This window comes from Leuresthes tenuis, unplaced genomic scaffold, assembly GCF_036924035.1.
Source record: "Leuresthes tenuis unplaced genomic scaffold, fLeuTen1.0.hap1 SCAF_16, whole genome shotgun sequence".
NCBI lineage: Eukaryota > Metazoa > Chordata > Actinopteri > Atheriniformes > Atherinopsidae > Leuresthes > Leuresthes tenuis.
Window position 1 is genome coordinate 22,119,613 of NW_027325370.1, and position 20,399 is coordinate 22,140,011.

Below are 20,399 nucleotides of genomic sequence, written 5' to 3' on the forward strand. Positions count from 1 at the left end.
TTCCTGACAGTTACAGTTATGCGGCTGGGGGAATCAAAGCAGATCATGTTCCAGCTCACAGGGCCATGCTAATTGAAACCTGCAGGATGCGAGGCCTGGAGGATGCTGCATAGATTCCACATCCTTGATTTAGAGGAAAAGAGGACAGAGCGAGGGGAGAGTGTTTCCAGACAGATGGGAGCCACAGTTAGATTTGGAGACCGGGCCTGAGGGCCCACCAGGGGGAGCAAGGCCAGCTCTGCTTTGATACCACGGCAGTTCCTATGCAAAACGAGAGCTTAAGAGTTTTACATTTAATCTCATAGTGTCAGTAGGAAGTAGCAGGAGGAAGTGCTGCAAGTACAGATTAAGGAACCCAACGCGATTTGAGCCATAACCGCATATTAAGAAACGCATGAAAACAGAAGCTTCAAGGTTAACACAGACATGGGAAGTAAACAGTCGTTTCCAAAAAAACACACACCTCGTAGTTGATGTCCATGCCAGCGTCCAGCAGCACCTCCACCACAGACAGGTGTCCGTTCCGGGAGGCCAGGTGCAGCGGTGTGTGTTTCTTGGTGTTACAGCTGAGCAGGTTGGGGTGGGCGGTGAGCAGCAGCTTCACGACCTCCAGGCGGCCGTAGAGCGCAGCCAGGTCCAGCGGAGTCTCAAACTTGTTGTTCCTCATGGTGGGATCAGTGAGTTCCTCCAACAGAAGCCCGCACCACTTGAGTGTGGCCGTACTGGGCAGCACAGTGCAGCGGCGTCTCGTTATCGTTGTTCTGTTGGAGGCCAATAACTGAGTGAGAAGCAGCTTGGGAAAAAGGCAACACACACACACACATATACACACACTGGAAGTAAAGTGGATGTAATAGGTGACACCAGAACAGAGCGGAGACGGTTGAATCGTGTCCTGTAAGGAGTGAGAAAAAGTGACTCAGCATTGTTAGATGAAACCAACAATAAAGCCCATAAAGACCACTTTAGCAGATTATAAAAGTGTTACGAAAAAGCACAATAATGAAGCACACAGAAAGGACTGGAGGGGTGGGCTGGGGGGGGTGTCTGGCAGAGGGGGGCTTGGCCCGGGCGGATGACTGGCTGACGTACATGCACTAATAAGGACAGGTGCTGAGGGTGAGCGCCAGAGGCGACGGGGCGCTCCAAGATGGGCAGAGATACAGAGGCAGGTGGGAGTCGACAGAGACATGAGTCACTTTAACTAAAGACAAGGATGCAGAGGCACGTGTGTTTCTGCTACTACAGATGTACTGATTGCAGTTTCATTGGCCTGATTCCTAATTTGGCCAATTCTGATTTTTCTCCTCGATAAATATAACCAACTACATACAAAATCATTTCATTTCAATGGTACGTTCAACTGCAAAATACCCTAACCAATAAACAACATGTTCTACAAGACTGCAGCTGGCTACATCCCTGGAAATCTAAAAAAAACAATGAAGCATTCAAAATTAGTTGAGATACAGTTCATGCCCCTTTTATGCACGAGATTATAAGGTCTAACACCCCCCCCCCTCTTTTTTTAATTCATCTCCAAACATGAAAAAGCATCAGAGAATAGAACAGGCGGTTCATTTAACATTTGTATAGCAAACATTTGTTTGTATGGATGCTATGTTAATGTATATAAACTAGTTTTCCATTTCCTTTTCTACATTTTTCTTGTTTGTGCTTTTATCATTAATACGACTATCATCACTTTTGCATCACTAATAAAGCTCCGTAACAAAGCCATTTCCCCTCGTGGATTAATGACGTTTAGATGAATCTCATTCTGAAAAGGGGGCACCACTGCCCCGACACAAAAGTAATAACTCTGCACGTTACGTAATGCCGCTGCTTTGCTGGAACCTGAGAGAAAATAGCGAGGAGAGGACTACTCTGACTGATCTGGACGATCCAACGAGGGATTAGTGCCCCGCATGAAAACAACAGTAATCCAGTTTCCATCCAAAACAAGAATTAACTTCTGATTTGAAATAATCTTAGCAATCTTAAACGTTTTCAAACATCTGCAGGGCAGAGGGACTGGCAGCGGGCGGGCAGATCAAACAGAAATTAAAAGCAGTAATTACAACATAAAGTCACTAAGTGGTGTTTATTGGGCCTAAAGACTCTGCAGCAACAAGATCAATGCCCATTAGACAAGGGAACCTCCGGCACTGTTGATGATCGCTACCACGAGCAGCCAGCAGGGGGCAAGCCCAACTCAAAGCAAGGAACACACAGTGTCAACAACATGCCACTTCAGAAGATGGAATTTTTTTTGCCTTCATATGTAGAAACAGTAGTAAATGGAGAATACATGGCCACAACCATAGCTCTCAATCTCACTTGATGTGGGGGAAAAAAATGGCAAATTTGTCATTCATGGCCATCTAAAAAGAAGACCTGTGCACCACCAAAAGTTCTTCAATTCCTGATTATCGTACGCAGATGGGCGTGGCAGAAAATGCCTGCTATTGTGGAGCCACATGCTCTGAGAGAGTCAATCATTCCAGACACACACACTGCCACCTACAAAGGGCTGACAGCTGCCGTGAGAAGCCCCCACATGGATAAGCATGATGCCAGCTTGGGTGACTCCCAGAAGAGCAGGCCAGCTGTGCCACTCAAAACAGGACACGGTGTGTGTGTGTGTGTGTGTGTGTGTGTGTGTGGGAGGGGGACTAACAGGGCGGGTTTAGACAGGTCTCTTTAACCCCTTCACTGATACTTTCACAAAGACCTGGCACCAGATGGGATCAGCAGGTATCTCCCCTATTTATTGTTGGAGAGAAACAGGAAGTATAATAGTCTGCTGGCAGAGCAGGTCACACCTTAAGCAGAGAGAAAGGAGACTTGGGAAAACAAAACAACAGCTGCTTATCAAAGGAGGAGGGCAGGCGGGGAGAAAGACTTTTTCAGGGATGAACTAAAGTGAAAAAAAAAAGAAATAAGACGTCAGTTTTCACTGCCTGGGTCGTTCCATCGGATGGATTTGTAATGTGTATGTTTTTTGCGTTTGTTTTGAGGCAAACAAAATCCAGAAACAGTTGGACCGCACACTTTCTTCCTCTGTGACTCACCGCCGAGCACTGAGTCACAGAGATTCACTGAGATTTGAGAGGACTGCAGCAGGCAAACATCAGCATGATTCACCTCTTCAAACGTGCAGGTCTTCTGCCTCAGTAGTTATCCTGATGAATCCAAGTTTTTTTTTTTTGTCAATCTCACCTTTATTCGATGGCTGCAGCGATGAAAAAGGAAGTAAATGCTGACAGATAAAGACATTCGACAAAGGCACCCTTTGAATCAGCTAAACATCCCCGAACTGAATGCAACGTGAGCTACAATTTATTACTAAACGATACTTTGCCCAAGTGCTCACATACCACGACCTCAGTGTTTTGGAATGTGTCAACACCGAGTGCCTCCACTGTCAACGTGACAGTCAGGGCTCTGCAGCGATGTGTCAGCCAGCAGCTGATTGCATTTAAAGACGGCTGAACAGGCCTTTGACTCAACGATGGGAAACGAGAGGCTGCCTTTGATCATGAAGCCTGCTGAACACGTTTTGCAGAAAGAGGCCTTCCCATGGCAGGGTTCAGGTCGAAAACGAAGGTGTTGATCCAGGAGACCATTTCAAACTGCCTTTTCTCTTGTGAAAAATTTTTTTTTTAAAGCATGAATGCTCTCATATGTAGTTCTTACAGATCTTTTAGACAGATTCATTATTCATGAACCAAAGAAAGCTGCTGCTTGTGAATAACGAGAAAAACAACTATTTCGAGCTAAACCGCATTGAAATTAGCGAGCAAGATTAAAAACAAACAAACAACAACAACAAAAAAAACCCACTCAGGCTTTGAAGCGGTGGAAAGTGAGGAAAAACAGAATGAGAGGAAGTACAGAGGAGTCGGCTCGTTTGAAACTCATTTTAGAACGATGATCTGCGGTGCAGCGACCCCAAACATGGCTGTGATGAATTCATTTGCAGTTTTTGGTGAAACGGATATATCTTTACATAACAAGGACTCAGTGGACTCTTCAGCATAATACCTCAGACCATGACTGCTCTATAAGAGCAGGATCAGGCTTATCTCCTCTATACGACCAGAGGCCACGTGAGCAGTCAAATAATCATGTTGGAACAAGACCGAGCTCTGAAGGCTATTACGCAAAATGGCACCAATGACTGGCAGCCTCGCTGGGAAAGAGATTAGAATTCATATGGCACTGCTAAGACTTCCTGGACAGTTCAAGTCCCTTATGAAAAGCCTGTGTTTACTGGAAGGCAGCAGGAAACAGAAAACCTCATCCTGGCGAAGATTAGCGCTGGTTGATAAAAAGCGAACCGTGACTTCGAGCATCTGGAGATTCCACTCCGCTGTGTCACTGTGCTGCATGATATTCTCAGGAGGGAAGGGTTCAGAATCGGGGGGGGAGGTTATGATTTTCACAACCTGAAGATGGTAACACGGTTCGACTGGCGACCACGATCACGTGACGTGATGGCTGGCAACAGAGCGAGGCAGCGGTTACGTCAGCCTGGCCCCCGGTGGTGGTGGTAGTAGTAGAGGAGGAGGAGGAGGAGGAGGAGGAGGAGGGCGGGGTTGGGCCGAGCAGCTGTTGCAGCTAGTATGCCAAAGGGCCGCCCTGTGCTCGAGGCATGCCAGTGTCCATTGTCACTATGTGAAACCCTGCTGGCTTCTCCTCGTTTCCACAGATCTCACACAAGAGGGGTTTTCCTCACCACTTTCTTACTTTGCAGCTATTCCTTTTCAAGTCTCGGCTCTTGAAAATCGTATGCCAGCCTCCCCGTGTCCGCTCAACCTCAGCATTTGTAAGCACTAAATAAAATATCTGGGTAATTGCATTGGGGATTTTTTGGACTCCTCTAGCGGATCTTTATTTGAACACTGCCACGCATTCCAGAGTAAACAGGCCTTGCAGTCCTGTAATGAGATGGCTGTCTAACTGGCTTCCTGCCACAGATTGTGATTCTCTGAGCAGGGAACTTTTTCCTCCCTTTTACAGGGCAGATTAGTGTCCCCCCCTCCCTCTTTTAACCATCATTTTCACTTCATTTCATTAAAAGGGAGCCCACCTTCCAAACCATTTCCCTTAAATCTTCTAAGACGTTGCATCTCATTCTAGCTGTGCTCTGACTCATCTTCTGGGGACAAAACAAGTCCAATGAAAAAATTTGCAAATGTAAAATTGTGAAAATAGGGATATGCTGATTCTTAAGTCAAATGACAACATATTCCCCCTCCTGGGGCTCTTCAAGCACGCTCCAACCGCTTTTTGGCACGACAAAGACGAGAGCGAGCCCCGGAGGGCGAGCAGAAAAGCAGAAGCCAGGGAAGGAGCGCGATGAGTTGACGAGGCAAGAGCTGGACGCCGAAGAGACAGACAGTAAAGATAAATGAATGTGCAGTCAGACTGCAAACAATGCCCCTGGGGAGCGCACCGGAAACTGCTCTACTTGATAATGAGGTGACCAGGTATGAAAGAGTCCTGCTGCCAGAACTCAATATTTCCCCGAGTCATCCACGCTGTTGACGCTGCACACCGAGCCTGAAAGACCATTTCTGCTTCTGTCCTGAGATTTGCTCAAACGAAAAAAACAAAACATTTCACCCCTGCCTTCGCTCCAAATCTTTAGGCAGTGCTTTCTTTGTATGCGAATGTGAGCCGGGACACGTGCAGCACAACTGGGTTGGAAATCACCAACATATATTGTATTAGACGCATGACCTATATAAGAAGATGAGGTCTGGGTGAGAGGCAGCGTGATGCGAGTTCAGGCAGGCGAAAGGCAACATTCTATCACAGTATGACACACAGAGAGGGAGGTAATTAACAAAAAGGAGGTCGGCGATAAAAGATCATTTAATGGAGACCGCGTGCAGATCTCCTGGAACTTGGGCTTCCACAATAACAACAGTGTTATTTAAAAATAAATAAATAAATCAGCCGTCTTATATCAAATTTCCAACATGTTTGGAACAGTCGTTTTATGTTGAAGCGCAGCTGAAGTGGGAGAAGATAATCGGATCATTGTGATTAACTAGAACTTAAATCAATAAACAAATGGTTCGTCACAGAAAAATAGGGAGGGACAAATAAGCCAAGCCAGGAACGATTCTTTCACTGTTCATTAATAAAAAGAAATAATTAAAAAAAATTATTTATTATTTATCAGAAATTATTCATTAAAATGATATTTTTGTTGCTCAATGCTGAAAATCAAACCAAGAGAGGGATTATGCAACAAAATAATGATCAGAATTATAGAAACTGAAAAACAGCCCACGGCCGCAGCCTCAAATGATTTCATTTCCTTTTAAAACACTCGTCAGTTTGGGCTCCAGAGTCTAAACTTTTTGTAAATGACAAAGTTCTGGATCAGCGTGTGCCGGCAGTGCTCAGGCAGAAGGTCTGCCCAGGTCAGATCATATGGTTAGCGCTCCCCCGCTGAGGCATTCGAAACATCATCAAAGCGGTCGTCCCACAGAGGACACCATCAGTAGCAGTGAGCACAGAGGCGTAATGAATAAACATTCGTGGAGCTGGCCTCCTGGACCAGTATTACAGAGAACTGGCCCCAGTCCAGGCTGATTTCTTGAGTGGCCCAGAAGGGGACTGATGAACACTCTCCGCCATGAGCACTGAAAAGCCTCATCGCACACCTTCTCACTACTGTAAGTATGCACACACACACACACCAAGGCTATAGGACCAATAAACCGTGACACTGTTACTATGACAACGTCCTACCAACTCCTCTCTTCAGCAGAGCGAGCTCACAAACCGGGAGGTGGGAGGAGGAGGGAGACGTACACCAACTGAGGCACTCACACAGACAGGCACAGCATGGCAACCTCTCTTTGATGCTGATGCAAGGAGACTGGTACACTGAACACCTCCCACCCTCCTCCTCCTTCTCATGAGATGGCACTCTGATGCTCAGGATCAGGATGCGCCCCGCCCACCCAATCACATGATGCCATCAACTCCAACCAGCCAGAGCAAACACAACACATCCTCCATTCTGATTAATTCATAACAAGGCATCAATTATTCAGGTTCATGACCAGGTAGAGACGCCCCAAACTATCTCAACTGTGTGAACAGAAAGACATCCTTCAGAATCTCGGTCACTGTTAAATCTACAGGCAAGACTAGACGGAAACAGAAGCTACCGCAGTGGGAGAATTCCCACTCTGATATACAGAGTAGCAGCATCAAAGACAGCCAGCCTTCCCACCAAACGCTAAGAAGATTAGTGGAGGGGAAATGTGACAACGTACCAAAATAGCCATCCAGGCCTGGGTGGGTTTCCAAGTCCACCTGCAGAAAAAAAAGAATCAGATCACGGAGCAGCCTGCGTGTTCACTGCACTCACCGTGAAGGTGAGGCTGTCAGCGACACCGCCGCCTCAGCCATCCTCCTCACAGAGAAAGGATGTGACTGGGCAGTGGAACGTAACGAGAGCGGAGTCATGGCAGCCGCCCTGTGAGGACAAACCTGTGAGGTATCGTGCCGCTTTCAGCTCACTGCTAAACCTAAACAAGCTAAAGCGCTCAAAAAGGCTGTGGCGTTTACCATGTGTGGCACCTTAGTTTTACATGCTAACGTTTGCCGATTAGCACCAAATGTTTTGTTCTGAGTTTGAGGCATCAGCAGGGGGTACAGCCAATGGCAGCACAGGTGATGGGGTGTGGGGACACGAGGGGGGGGAAATCCAGGAGAGGAATAGAACAAACAAATGTACAAAACAAGCATGATGGAGCGCATATCGAAGAAAGTCTGCACTACTTGGACTCAGCAAACTGAGCAGAATTTGGTTGAACTTTGGCAGGGACAAACCCCCCCCCCTTTGGATTATTGCAACATGTCACGCAACCTCACAAACAAAGAGGGGAGCTTTAGAGTTCACGCAAACTGTAAACGTCACGGGCTGGGAACGGCTGAGCTCGACCCAGCTGAGGAGGGTTCTGCAGCCTGCCACTGAAACTGCGAAGGACATCATTGTGACCAATCTAACCGACATCAGAGAGAAATAAAACAAAACCAACAACAACCCCAGCCACAACCCGTTTCCCCAGCTGCCGTCTGGCACGCGACACAGAAGCTTCTGCTGCCACATCAGCTGACTCAGGAGCAGTTTCTTTCCTCGAGCTGTAAGACGACGGACATCACAAACGCTTCATGCTTCTCACTTGAGCTCTTATACAACTTTCAGGCCTGATCCTGATCCAAAGGCTGGAGCGGCGATACCGAAACATTGAGCAAAGAGATTTCGCAAAGCGGTTTTACCTGTTTCCAACAGAACATTGCAATAAAAGAGGAGCTCACAGTTGAACATGTACAGAAAGCCAAGACAGTAGAGATCAGCAGACAGCGATGCGAAAATTAAAAGCCTCCCCATATCTCCGGCAGAGTATCCCGCCCACCCCAAAGCAGCAGCAGCAAAACAAACCCAGGCACAGCAACAAAGCACAGGAGCAGTTCAAAAGGAAATGTTGGTCTCGGCAGCACTGTGTACACACCTTGGCATTAATATAGGGGTCAAAGGGCCCACAGCGTTTGAACTCTTTATGGTCTACAGAGCTCTGGGAGGGAGGAAGAGAAGATAGTCGATGGTTTTGGTTCAGACAAGCAATGAATGCACGAGTGATGATCACAAATGAGTCAAACTAAATAAAAAGGAGAAAAAATTCAATCAGAGTTGAGTTAATGGACAATCAGATGGCATGAACAGGAAGGGAGAAATGACACAAAACGAGAAGGTCTTAGTTACGATACAGCCGGACGTGGGTGTTTCATTACAAAATGGGAGGTTTGGGCTAAATTTAGGACTCAGAATGTGCCATTTCTCCTCATTCCAAACAGGACAGGTCAGAGATGGTTTCAGTCTGGAGGCTGTCTGTGCAATAAGCAACCAAACAAAATATCAAAAACGAGAGTTAAAGCAGTTAAAATGGTTAGAGGAAAAGAGCACTTCTCACACTAGCACAGCACCAAAGCACTTCAAGTGTCACACCTTCCAGTGGGAAGTCAGCCTCACGATGCGCTGAGGTTAATGCACTGGGAGCACATTCTTTTTCTTTTTCTTTTACGTTTATTTGGTTCAAATGCAGAACATGCCATGCTCGACTCGGGTTTGCAGTCAGAGGATCTGAATGTGGCATTTTGCTCAGCTTCCTACGGTCGCTCAGCGGACTACTGGAGTTTAACAAATGTGCTGAAAAGCAAAGTGCAATTTTGTTCCAATGACTGCAGAGGTGCTGCAACAAAGTGTCTTTTGCACATGACAGAAAAACCGAACTAAACTTAACAAGTCAATTGACTTCTGACGTCGTGTCACTACTGCTTTCAGTAAAGATCGCGCCGGGGCGTTAAACATGTTCGACAAAGGTTAAAAAAAAACAAAACACTGCAAAAGTGACCAAAATAAACACACGCACACCAGCACAGAGGCGTGAATGCGGTGGCAGACCTGCTCGTTGAGTTTGGGGTGTGAAGGTCCTTGGTGAATGAGAAGTTTTACGATATGCTCATCTCCCTTCCATGCAGCCAGGTGGAGAGGGTAGCAGCCCTTGTTGTCTGCAATGTTGGTCAAGGCCTCGTTCCGTAGCAGCACCTCCACCACGTCGCTGCGGATGAATGAGGAGACAGAGCTGGTGAGAGGGGCTATAAAAAAACCCCACACTAATCAATACACACGGTCAGTCGATGGCTTTATCTTCCCGGTGGGATGGCAGTCTGCGAGGGCCGACCTCATAAAGCAGGCTGTTCCACGCGTCCAAGTAATTTATGGCTGATTCACCTGTGTCCGTTCAGGGCGGCGTGGTGGAGAGGGGTGTATCCAGTGCTGTCCACACAATTCACATTGGGGCCTCTCCAGATGCTGTTCAGAACAGAAAAGGATTGTTAGGCTTGAATAACATGAAACAATCCAACGCATACAGTAGTTTTCTGTGTTCCAACATTAGAAAAAATAAATTTAAAAAATCATCTGGTCCTTCCAGACATTAGATAGAAACAGCCTCAGATGGACTGTACCACATGGCATGTTTCACTGTGGCATTATTTATTTAACCAAAACTGAGTTCAAATGCAGAAGCAGTGTGTTTGCACTCCTACTGCCCTCACAGGGTTTAAGAGGGTAAGAGGAAGCCAAGTGCCACCGATCAAATGCAAACCTCAATGAACTAAAACAGCACGGCGAAGAACGCAGCGCGGGCCACAAATCCTCCACAATGATGTGCGTGACTGATAACGCCACACAGAGAACGGCTGCCTCAAGTTATCTGCTGCTACAGGTGGCCATACGAGCGACTGCGGTGGGCATCGTAGGCTGTGCTCAGTTGTCGGCACAACACTTCTGCATTTTGCCTCTTTTTTCATTATATTCACATTAAATTGGCACAACATCATGCTGCGATTCCTTCATTTTAAAACAACAATGCATACAACCCTCGACTTGAAGGAATGCGTTTTCCTCTGGCGTCTACACAAGAAACGCACCGAACAAACAGTGTCTCCAACAGTGGGTGTGACCTCGTACCCGGGGCCCTCAGATAGCGATCGCACAGAACAACAAGATTACAACACAGCCCAACCCCACCTGCACACAGGTGGGAATTAACCTCCTGGCACACTCTTGAGACAACTGGAATGAAGAAGCACTGGGCTGACAGCACCAGAGAACCAGGAAGCTAACCGAAGTCATGCCCCGAAGCAGAACACACTGCTGTGAGGCCGCTGTGCAACGTAGGCCAGTATCAGTCCAACACTTCCATTCACATTTGTGCTTAATTCAACTGCCCGCTCAAACTGGTTCCTTTTAATATGCAAAGAGGAGGACAGAGACCGACCACAGAGGGGGGCGGTTGGGAAGGACGGAGAGGCTAATTTAGGAAGCTAAAGGATGTCTGGTGAGACAGAGAGCCAGGGGGGGATGTGAGGCTCTCTAAAAGACTTTAACACACCCTAAATAAATCATGTGACGCAGAAATCCCAGAACGAGTGAGCCAAATATCTGAGACCGGAGCCATTCGCCATACAGAAAGAGAATTGGAGCAAACGAGTTGGGCCTCGCAGACAATCAATCAGAAATGAAGAGGATTTATTTATTTTTTCTCTTTTCTTAACATTTACTTTGATATATTATGGAAAAAAAAGAAAAAAGATCTGAGAGCAAATACAAAATACTGCTCTATCGGTCTGAAACTGCCTTCATCTAAAAGGCAAGTTTATGAATGAAACTTTTGGAGAGAAAACACACACAACACAAGCCATTCTCCAAAGAAAAAAAAGAAGGAAATAAGCTCCGGGGGTTGATCAGATTCCCAGACAAATTATGAACTGATCCTTAACATAATCACTGTGAGGGTGTGACAACAGTTTTTCTTAGTGTACCCACCTCAGCGTGACTGCCACCGAGTGACTTTGAGCCACACACGCACACACACACACACACACACCTCGTTTCTGTCGCAGTAATGGCTGTTTTGCCCCCTTAAAATACATCTCCCATAATAGCTCTCAGAGCAGCCTGCAATTACACAGTCAGGGCCGTCTCATTAAATAAGTGTCTTGTAGGGCTCTGAAGCCTGCAGAACAATGGGCCTGACAGAGCACAGGCACACAGGGATGCATCGCTCTGCTGCTCAACCTAAGCTCTGTATTTTTTGAAGCCGGCCTTCTGGGTCTCATCAGACGAGTCAGAAAGCCACAAAGTCATGGGACATCAAACGCAGAGCTCAGAGGAAACACTCGAGTGGGGAAGATTTGATGGGAGGAAATGCTGGGGACTGATACATTTCTGTTTGGGGGGGGGGGCATACAATTCTCCTCTATTTGCAGTTGCAAATGTTTGCAGCGAAGACTTCAGCAGCGCTGCCTTGTGTGTGGCCCGCTGCACACATGAAAAGAGAAAGCTGAGACAGAAACAGACCTCTGGTTGGTGTCCTACATTAAAAGAGTTATGTAACAAAAAGAAAAAAAGAAAATCCGATACACAAATTAACATAACACGAACAGAGCAGTGACTGCGGTGGCAGACTCCAGCAGAAAGTAATGCAGTGATGCAAGATCACGCACCAAATCTGCGTGACCTTTTTTTTTCCTTTTCTTTTCTTAATTTCACTGCACCGCCTGAGACCTTTGCCCTGTACTTTTACTATTGTGCAAGATACGAAACATGTATCATGAGACAAGCGCAGGGTTTCCCACTCAAGTCAACAACCTTAAAGAAAATCGAGAGCAAAAGCTCAAACGGATGATGCATTTGCTGATTGGTCATCCTCAGCAGTCAGGATTCCGCATCACAAGCCACAACGTTCGGCTGGCACAATGTTCCGTTTCCAATTTATTATCCCCAACCAAACCAACCGTCCCTCAGAGCTAATGTAAATCTATGCTCCCTACAGTTTCTTTGCATTTTTCACTGTCAAAAGTGTTTCAGTTTGCCATTAAGAGAGCTGCCAGGAGCAGTTTTAAGCACAGCACAAGTGTTACGTCCTCCCAGCATTTTGGCAGCGTGGCACTCAAGGGCATGAGTCAGAGCGGTGCTCGACAATCCACTTCATCCTCTTACTACGGCTCACAACCGACCTAACCGAGGGACGGGGCTTAGGCCCGTAGCTGGGCAATGGGCGAAAACAGAGTTGATTTGGTTTTGGAGGCGGAGGAGGGGGGGGGTCTCTCGCACATTCATGGGAACTGGTGGAGGAATTCCTGTTTGAAAGGCCGAGCTAATCCTTCATTTGCCAGAGGGAATATCAGAGATGAAGCTGGGGAGGGGGGGGGGCTGCTGGTTCTGCGTTGTATAAAGCCTGGTCACTACAAGAAGAGAAACTACAAGAACGTGTTCCAATTATTATGTATCGTTTGCACAAATCAGTCGAGCAGACTTTCTTTTTTCACACTTTAATCCTGAAGTTACTGATGTTAAGCTTTTGAACTCAAACCAAGTGAATAAACTTCAATGACATTTACGCACATACAACACATTTTTGTGAATTCTGCTCAAGTCAGCGGAAAAAAAAAAAACAGGCAACTGTTATATACAGTGCACAGGAAATCTGTTTCACCCTGAGGCAAAGATTATCCGCTCATCCCAACGGGACCAATATATGACCAAATGTTTGGCTATGAAGCCCTGGGGCAAAATTCAGTAGTGGCTTAAAGCAAATAGGAACCTAGGCGAGTGTGAACCTAATGTCAAATAAACAGATTTGTCCTCCAGCCTATTAGCCGTGCGACCAAGCTGCCAGGGATTAGTCTGGCCGAGGGCACTGAGCCCAGCAGTGACCGGCTCGTGTCAGCCACCGTCGGGGAAATTGGGCTTAATTATGCACGCTGCTGGCAGGTGCTGAAACCAGATGCCTTGCTGCCTGGATGCTCAACCTGAGCATCTCCATCTCAGCAGTTCCCAATGCTGTGAAGGACTACGCTCTGCACGAAACGAGCAAAACACTCCAAAAAGACACCATGCCAGGGAATTGATAGACTCTAAATTACTGTTTGAAAGTCCTAATCGTCTCCTAATTGCTTTACATTTTGCTTTCAAGGTGCCAGACTTTCCAATCTTAACCCTTTTGAAGTGGTTTTGCTAAAAATAAATCTCCGGAAACATTTTCGGAGGAATGTACTTTTTTTTTTTTTTTTTTTCGGATGTTAAGTCGCTTGAAAACGACCTAAGAATCATTCAAGCATAAAAAGGTCAAACAAGCTTAAAGGACAAACCTCGGTACCTCACACAGGACTCAACTAAGCAAAGAACCACCTGTAAATAGTATCTTTGTCGCAAAGACAGATTTCTGTCCAATTCTTGAGTTAAACCTACAAACTACACCAAAGACAACACAGTTAGAGTGCAGCATAGTATTTTTGGACCAACAACATGATTCCCAAAGACCTGTTGGCTGAAAACTTATCTCAGCATGTTGTCCTTAATTAGAAAAGAATTGAGGAAACTTAACACGTGGAAGATAAAAGAAGAAGTCGCAGATCTAAAAAACGACAGCAGATCAAACTGTAGCTGTCAGCGGCAGAAGAGTGTCTGAAAGTGAAAAAAAAGGGAGGTGGGGTCCAGCAAAGACCTGACGCAGGACCTGAGAGATCCGTCTGCTGTTCACAGAAGCATCATCAGGAATGGTCTCTGTGGAAGCCATTCTTTAAGGAGGAGAAACAGGGAGAAAAAACCTAAACTGGACTGAAAATCAGTGGCAACAGGTGCCTGGAGCTCCCGGACCTCAACATTATGGAAGCAGAACGGAACGAAAGGCAGCCGACATCCAAAGAAGAGCTTTGGGATGTCCTTCAAGAAGCCTGGAGAACTGTTCCAGAAGACTGCTTAAAGAAATGACAAGAAAGCTTGTCTAAGAAATAAAGATTGTTGTAGCAAACAACTGGCTTTTAAGCTTGTAAAAACTCTGCTTTTGCCATGATGCTGTATTTCCTGTCAGCATGCAAACAAAGAGGTGCTGCATGACAAAACCATAGCACAGATTTAACAAGTTCATGACCAAAAAAAAACCCTTTAAATCCACTTTGGAACAAACCAAATCGACGGCCACGTTAACCTGTTTTTTTTTTCAGTGCTTCTACGCCGGTTAAACAAATCAGAATGGACTGAAATAAAGAAAGAGTTCCAGCAGCTCATCTGCCGGCTCCAGTGCAGACCTTCAACAAAGCCTGATTGAGTCTCTCTGGCTCATATCGCCACAGCGTGCATTTCACAGTGCAACTGTGTCACAGCAGGTGGTGTGAACCAACCGCATATGCCCAGTGATCAGAGCCGTCCAAGGGGAATCCGGCAGAATCACAAAGAGGGGGGGGGGGGCACAAACTGCAGGCTGAAAATGTGGGACGAGCACGGAAGGAAAGAGGAAAGCGGTGAGGAATCAGATGCAAGGAAAGCACACTCAAACGCAGCCTGTCCTTCAACATTTTCCCACACTGATTTCACAGCAAAAACACAACGAGACAGTTGACCTGGAAGAGCAACCTTCACTTTCAGCAAAATTCTTGCAACATGAGATAGATGAGCAGTTATTTTCAGTAATGCTGACAACTCACTTAAAAAAATAAATAATAATGCAACCGCGTCATCTCGTATGCGTTGTTAAAGCCTCGTTTGCTCAGAAAATTCAACAGAAAGCCCATTTTGACCTGTTTCAGAGGCCATTTTCCTGACCATCAAAGCCTATCATCCCCTCCCCTCCAAAACGATCCCACGTACGCGTAAATATGAAAGTAGGTGTGTTTCAGTCACGTTGCTGCTTAACTGCTTAGTCATAATCCAGCTAAATCATTCCAGAGTTGTTAGGTTTCATTTATATGGTTTTAAAGCAGCAGCTACGCAAAACGGGATGCTAGAAAAACACCGAGGCTGTATTGTTTCCAGTGTCAACACATCGAGGACAGAACCATCACTCCCAAGTGCAGCATTTAGGTCTGAAGGTGGAGCAGAGGCTGGCGTGGGGCCCAGCGGGTGGCCAAGCAGACTGCTGAGGGAGGCAGAGTGGGATAAAACCCCTGTCACACGCAAGCAGAGAGGGAAAGAAATGAAGACGCCTGCCGGACGGCCAGATGGGTGAAAAGGGAGAAGAAAAAAAGAAAAAAGACGCTGTTACGGTTCCTTTTCCCCATTCAGAGACACGTCAAACTCAGCAACTGTAACCTTTGTTTTTGTTATTATGAGGCTTGGTGAGAGGAGAGAAACATGTTTGATATAGTTATTGGACATGTGTTGCAACATTTCTCGAGACAGCTTTCATTTTGTATACAAAACAGGAAGCATAGAAAGATGGAAACTGTTAACACCAGCCTTTTTTTTTTCATTTTCATTTCTATCTGCAAAAATCATCTGCACTGCTCGGCATATTCTCAGGATAAATTTGCTATTTCATACAACTTCAGCAGATTCTCTCGTCACAAACTAGTCACCAAACCCCCCTTTTTTTTCTTTTTTTTGGGGGTTTTTTAAATCTATTTTTAGCCAACCACCATAAAGACGGCTGCAAACTGCAGGGACAGGACGCTGCATCTGTCCCTTCTCTGCTCCCTGCCCACACACACACACACACACACACATATGTGGAATTCATCACTACTGAGAGCTCCTCTGTGAGCTTTCCCAGACTACACAAACACGAGCTGTAAACATAACGCGCGGAGTGGAGCGTCCCAAACTCAGACGCGGCTGGAATGCTAACACGGTGGTGTTAGATTTCCCAGCTAACACAGCTCCCTCCTGGGTTGGGCCAGCTAATGTTTCTCTCAGTTCAGAGGTCAACAAATGATGACTTGCCAGGTTTTACCCCTTTATCCGAAGGACGTTGTGAGTGATAGAAGTGGCACAAGCCTCCTGTCTGCACAGACTGCTTGCAGTGGGACAGTTTGCACGAACCTCCAGCTTCTGTGAAGCTCAGCCAAGGATGTCGATTGTCAGAACCCTGCTGTGAGCCTGTCATTTGGAGACGCATCATCCCTACGGTGCACCTTCACACACGCATGCATAAAGGGCCTAATGAAAGGAGACAGTGGAAGTTATTTTCAAAAACAAAGTTGTTTTTAAAAGAGATTCTATCAGCTGACAGCAGTCCGACAGCACGGGACAAACTGGGAATGTAACGGGATGGAATGATCTGGAGTTGTGCCCAAGCCTCTTAAGATGCTACCCAAGTCGTCAAACTGATAGAAAAAATGCTTTCCTCGTGAGCATTTAGAAAACAGAGGTGGGGGGGGATTACAGTTAAAGGGACTTTTGGAAGTATCTGAAGCTGAATTTAATCTTCAAACACTTCAAAAAAAGCACCACTTGTTTTTGAAACGCTCCGGAGATGATATAACAATAATAATGATAGAATAGGGTAGACTCTGCTTAATAGGTGGTCCAATTCTACTCACATGACAGCTCAATTTTCTTTGCAAAGCCCAAAAAAAAAGTATAGAAAAGTCCCAGAACGGTCTTTTGGGCCCGCTATGAATATGAAAAGCACCATTCTATGCTTTGTCAGAGGGACAAAAGACATGGCTGTGAAGCTGGGAGACGAGCCCTCATCTGGATAAGCTCTCAGAGAGTCTGCCCAGGACTCCATGCATTCCACTGTTAATTTCCCCTCAGTGGGCAAGCATTCTCGCTGCCAGGGACTTTGTCTTACCTCCGGTCAAACTGCAGCAGCTGCCTGGATTTGAGCAATCTAGGCCAGGAAGTGCAAGTGAAAAACTTTTCCTGTTCACCGCTGGGATTGAACAGCGGTCACGGGGATCCTTGCAAAAAGAATAACACAATATGAAGGGTAAAAACGCAGAGAAGCTATGCCCTTGAATACATATCCATACACCCCAGAAAGAGCGTGCACCCAAACTTAACTTCAGCATCGACTGAGCTCCTCCATCAAAGCTTTCGCTTCGACCTGACAACTTGAGGAGGCCCTGTCCAGCTCGTTTAATGAAGCACCACCAGACAAATGTTTGGGGCGGCGATGGTGTCAACATGCCGGGGTCACCGTCTATCCCATAGCAACGGCTGGGATGCAGCCTCGTGGGAAAGCAGACATTCCGCAGAGCAGAGCTGGTTACAAAAACACTGCAAGTCGTAACACGCACCCCATTCCACGGATAGAACGCCAGAAATCTACTGGAAATACACACAGCACACCTCCAAAGAGCCCAATGGCTCCTGCAGCAGATAGACCTGTGCAACGAACAGGGACGTTACCGCTGACTGCATCCTGCACGCCAGGCCCAACGTTCACCTGTAGCAGCTTCGTCTCGAAAACGACACAAAACCACAAAACAACTTGAAATACAGCAGTCTGAATGTAACCAACCCTCACTCCTTTCTACACACTCACATTACAGCCGAGACGGGTTGAGATTTACAAAAAGGGAGATCAAACCTCCTCCGACAGGATGACAGAGCAACACTTTGTAACAATAAATGATGAGTAGGTCACAAAGAGATTCTACACAAAGCCACAGCCTGTACCACCGTGGCAATTCACTGTAATGCCCACAGACGTATCGACATTTTCATTATGCAGACTAAACCGAATGTCATACACGACGGCAACAACCCCGCAAGCTTCCCTGAGGTCAATACTCTTTATATTCAAGCTGCCGGTCCTGTAAGCGCAGGTGTCCAAAAGCAACAGGCCCTTCAGCAGAGGTTCACTCATTTCCTGCACAGTGCGGCCAATTATTTCCCAGAGTCATCATTGCCAAACATCGATTGCTCAAGACAGAGCGGGTGACACAATGGGCTATTCAATCCATCCTCAGATCTGTGAGCGAAAGACGGAGTCAGCCTCGACTGCATGACATCTCCGAATTGGATTTCCGATTAGACGGGTTTAATGTAATTACCTTGAGTACATTGTGCAGTCTGCACTAAGTAAAACAGTGATGCAGCACCTTTGGTTTCGCCTTAACACTCCTCCCTTAGATGATGGGGGCTTGCACCGAGGGGCATTTTGAGGTTTTGATTGACTGGCTTTCGCCTGTGTGCACTAACAAGTGGGCAGATTGCTCACCTGTAGCACAAGTACAGCAGCTATTCTCTTTTATTTTTTTTTTGCAACCTAGATTCATGGAGAACTCTCACGAGTGGTCACCAACAGGCCATTTCTTTTATTTCTTGGTAGGTCCTACTGTATATTGCAAAGAGAAACCTTAGGAGACTGGATGTCTGGTTCCAGGACAAAGGGTTTCAGCCCAGGTAGCGGAAAGCCTAAAATTCAGATAACATCTGTGGCACGAAATGAAACTGCACTTATCGGATCTGTTGTGTTTCACCATCTTCTTTAACAACACCATCTTCTGCACAAAGTCACGGGGACAACACGTTAGAAATGCCTGTTCCTGATATGTCAACCTCATCTTTCATGCCATAGAAATGATCCCTGCTGGGTCGATCAGCTGTTCAAATCCCAGACACACTGCAGAGTGCGCACAGACACAGAGGACACACCAAAGTACCTGTGTTTCGCTTTATCTCGCTTGCTTTTAAAACTCTGAACTATTTACGAGGTAGTGGGCAGAGGAGAAGACGCTGGTGGCAGGTAAAAGCCTCAAAAGATCGACAAAACCCTCCATATCCTTTATGATGTGGGGAAAAAACCACATCAAGTGAGTGTAGATCAGTGAAGAGTTCCCACTGTGACCACAGTCAAAGATGAAAAGCCAACACCTACACACATGAGGACAGAAACCAGGGGGCTCCATAAAAGATTTCCACATTTTAAAAGGGAGTTTTCCAAAAAAAAAAAAAAGGGAAAACCTAATTCTGACTACTGCTTTTAATTCTCCACTCTCACCAAAAGCTGGTTGTAATCATTAATACATCTGTGCCAGTTTCCCCAAGTGACTGTGGTCTGTTGCAGATTTCTCAGGTTTAACAGTAGAAAATGCACAAAAAAGAAGGAATTATTGTATTACACTACAACTGGCTGGAAACACAAGAGCTGTGAGCTAACAAAGAAGCATGCCACTGCCCCTGCGCTGCACTGCCTTACGTTGGGTTTGTTTGCCAAGACAAAAACAACAACCGTGTTCAACTAAGCATGCATATTTCAAGCCCGAGCAGTAGGAGATTAGACCATGTTTGACAGACACAATGCCGCCGGCTGAGTCCCATTTAGTTTGTCCGCTCCTTTTAGCATTCCCAGACCCTACCTGAGCAGACTGGAGAGGGGATGAGAGGAGGCGCCGTGGCCGCCGCTGTTGAAGCTTCCACCAGTCCCGGACGATCCGCCAGCGGATTGTCGCTTCCCGGATAAAAGCTTCTCCACAGCGGCCAGGTTTCCCGTGCGCGCCGCATCAAGAAGCTCCTGCTCTTTCCCCATCGCGGATCCCAGAAAAAAAAACACGAAAAAAAAAACGGAGGAGGTGCGGGGAAGAGAGGGAAAGGGGGAAGAGAGGAGGGGGGAGTGGTTGTGGGAATTAAATTTCCTCTGCGACTCTCTCGTTCTCCCAATCTCAAGTTATTCCTCAGAGCTGCTAATGTGGCGGGGAAACAAAAGCTCCCTCCACCGCTGGATCCGTCCGTCCCGATCCACGGTGCTGCTGGTGCTCAGGGGGAAAAGTTTCGTTCAGGAGCACGGCACCACTATCGAGCAAACTTCCTCTGACCAGTCCTCCGAGCGTCGCCCGTCACTTCCTTGAAACTGCCCTTTCTTTCTGCATCTCCAATCCGAAACCCTTCAGACACGCACAAATACAACTCCTATCACCGCCACCCTTCGCTGCTTCATACACAGTCTGGATGGGCATAAGCAAGATGGCGCGTACGTAGATTGCGTATAAGAAGTGGAGAGAAAGGCAGGGTTATGCCCATCCAGAGCTTTGAAAGTCTGTTTAAGTGTTCAAAACAAATTTCCAAACCT

At 46.5% G+C, this 20,399-nt stretch overlaps 1 protein-coding gene across 2 annotated transcripts; it reads right to left on the reverse strand.

Annotated features, from left to right (window-relative positions):
- Nucleotides 1–585: 585 nt before the first annotated feature.
- LOC140272394 (ankyrin repeat and SAM domain-containing protein 1A-like) lies at nt 586–20,298 on the reverse strand. Of its 2 annotated transcripts, XM_072367825.1 has the most exons (5): nt 19,690–20,298; nt 9,827–9,907; nt 9,497–9,653; nt 8,547–8,609; nt 586–761 (listed from the first exon to the last, which is right to left on the reverse strand). In XM_072367825.1, the coding sequence occupies exons 1-5, from the start codon at nt 19,857–19,859 to the stop codon at nt 675–677; spliced, it is 558 nt and encodes a 185-aa protein (XP_072223926.1). In that variant the 5' UTR covers nt 19,860–20,298; the 3' UTR covers nt 586–674. The 2 variants fall into 2 exon arrangements, with proteins under 2 accessions (XP_072223926.1, XP_072223927.1); XM_072367826.1 differs by lacking the exon at nt 8,547–8,609.
- Between the last annotated feature and the right edge of the window lie 101 nt (nt 20,299–20,399).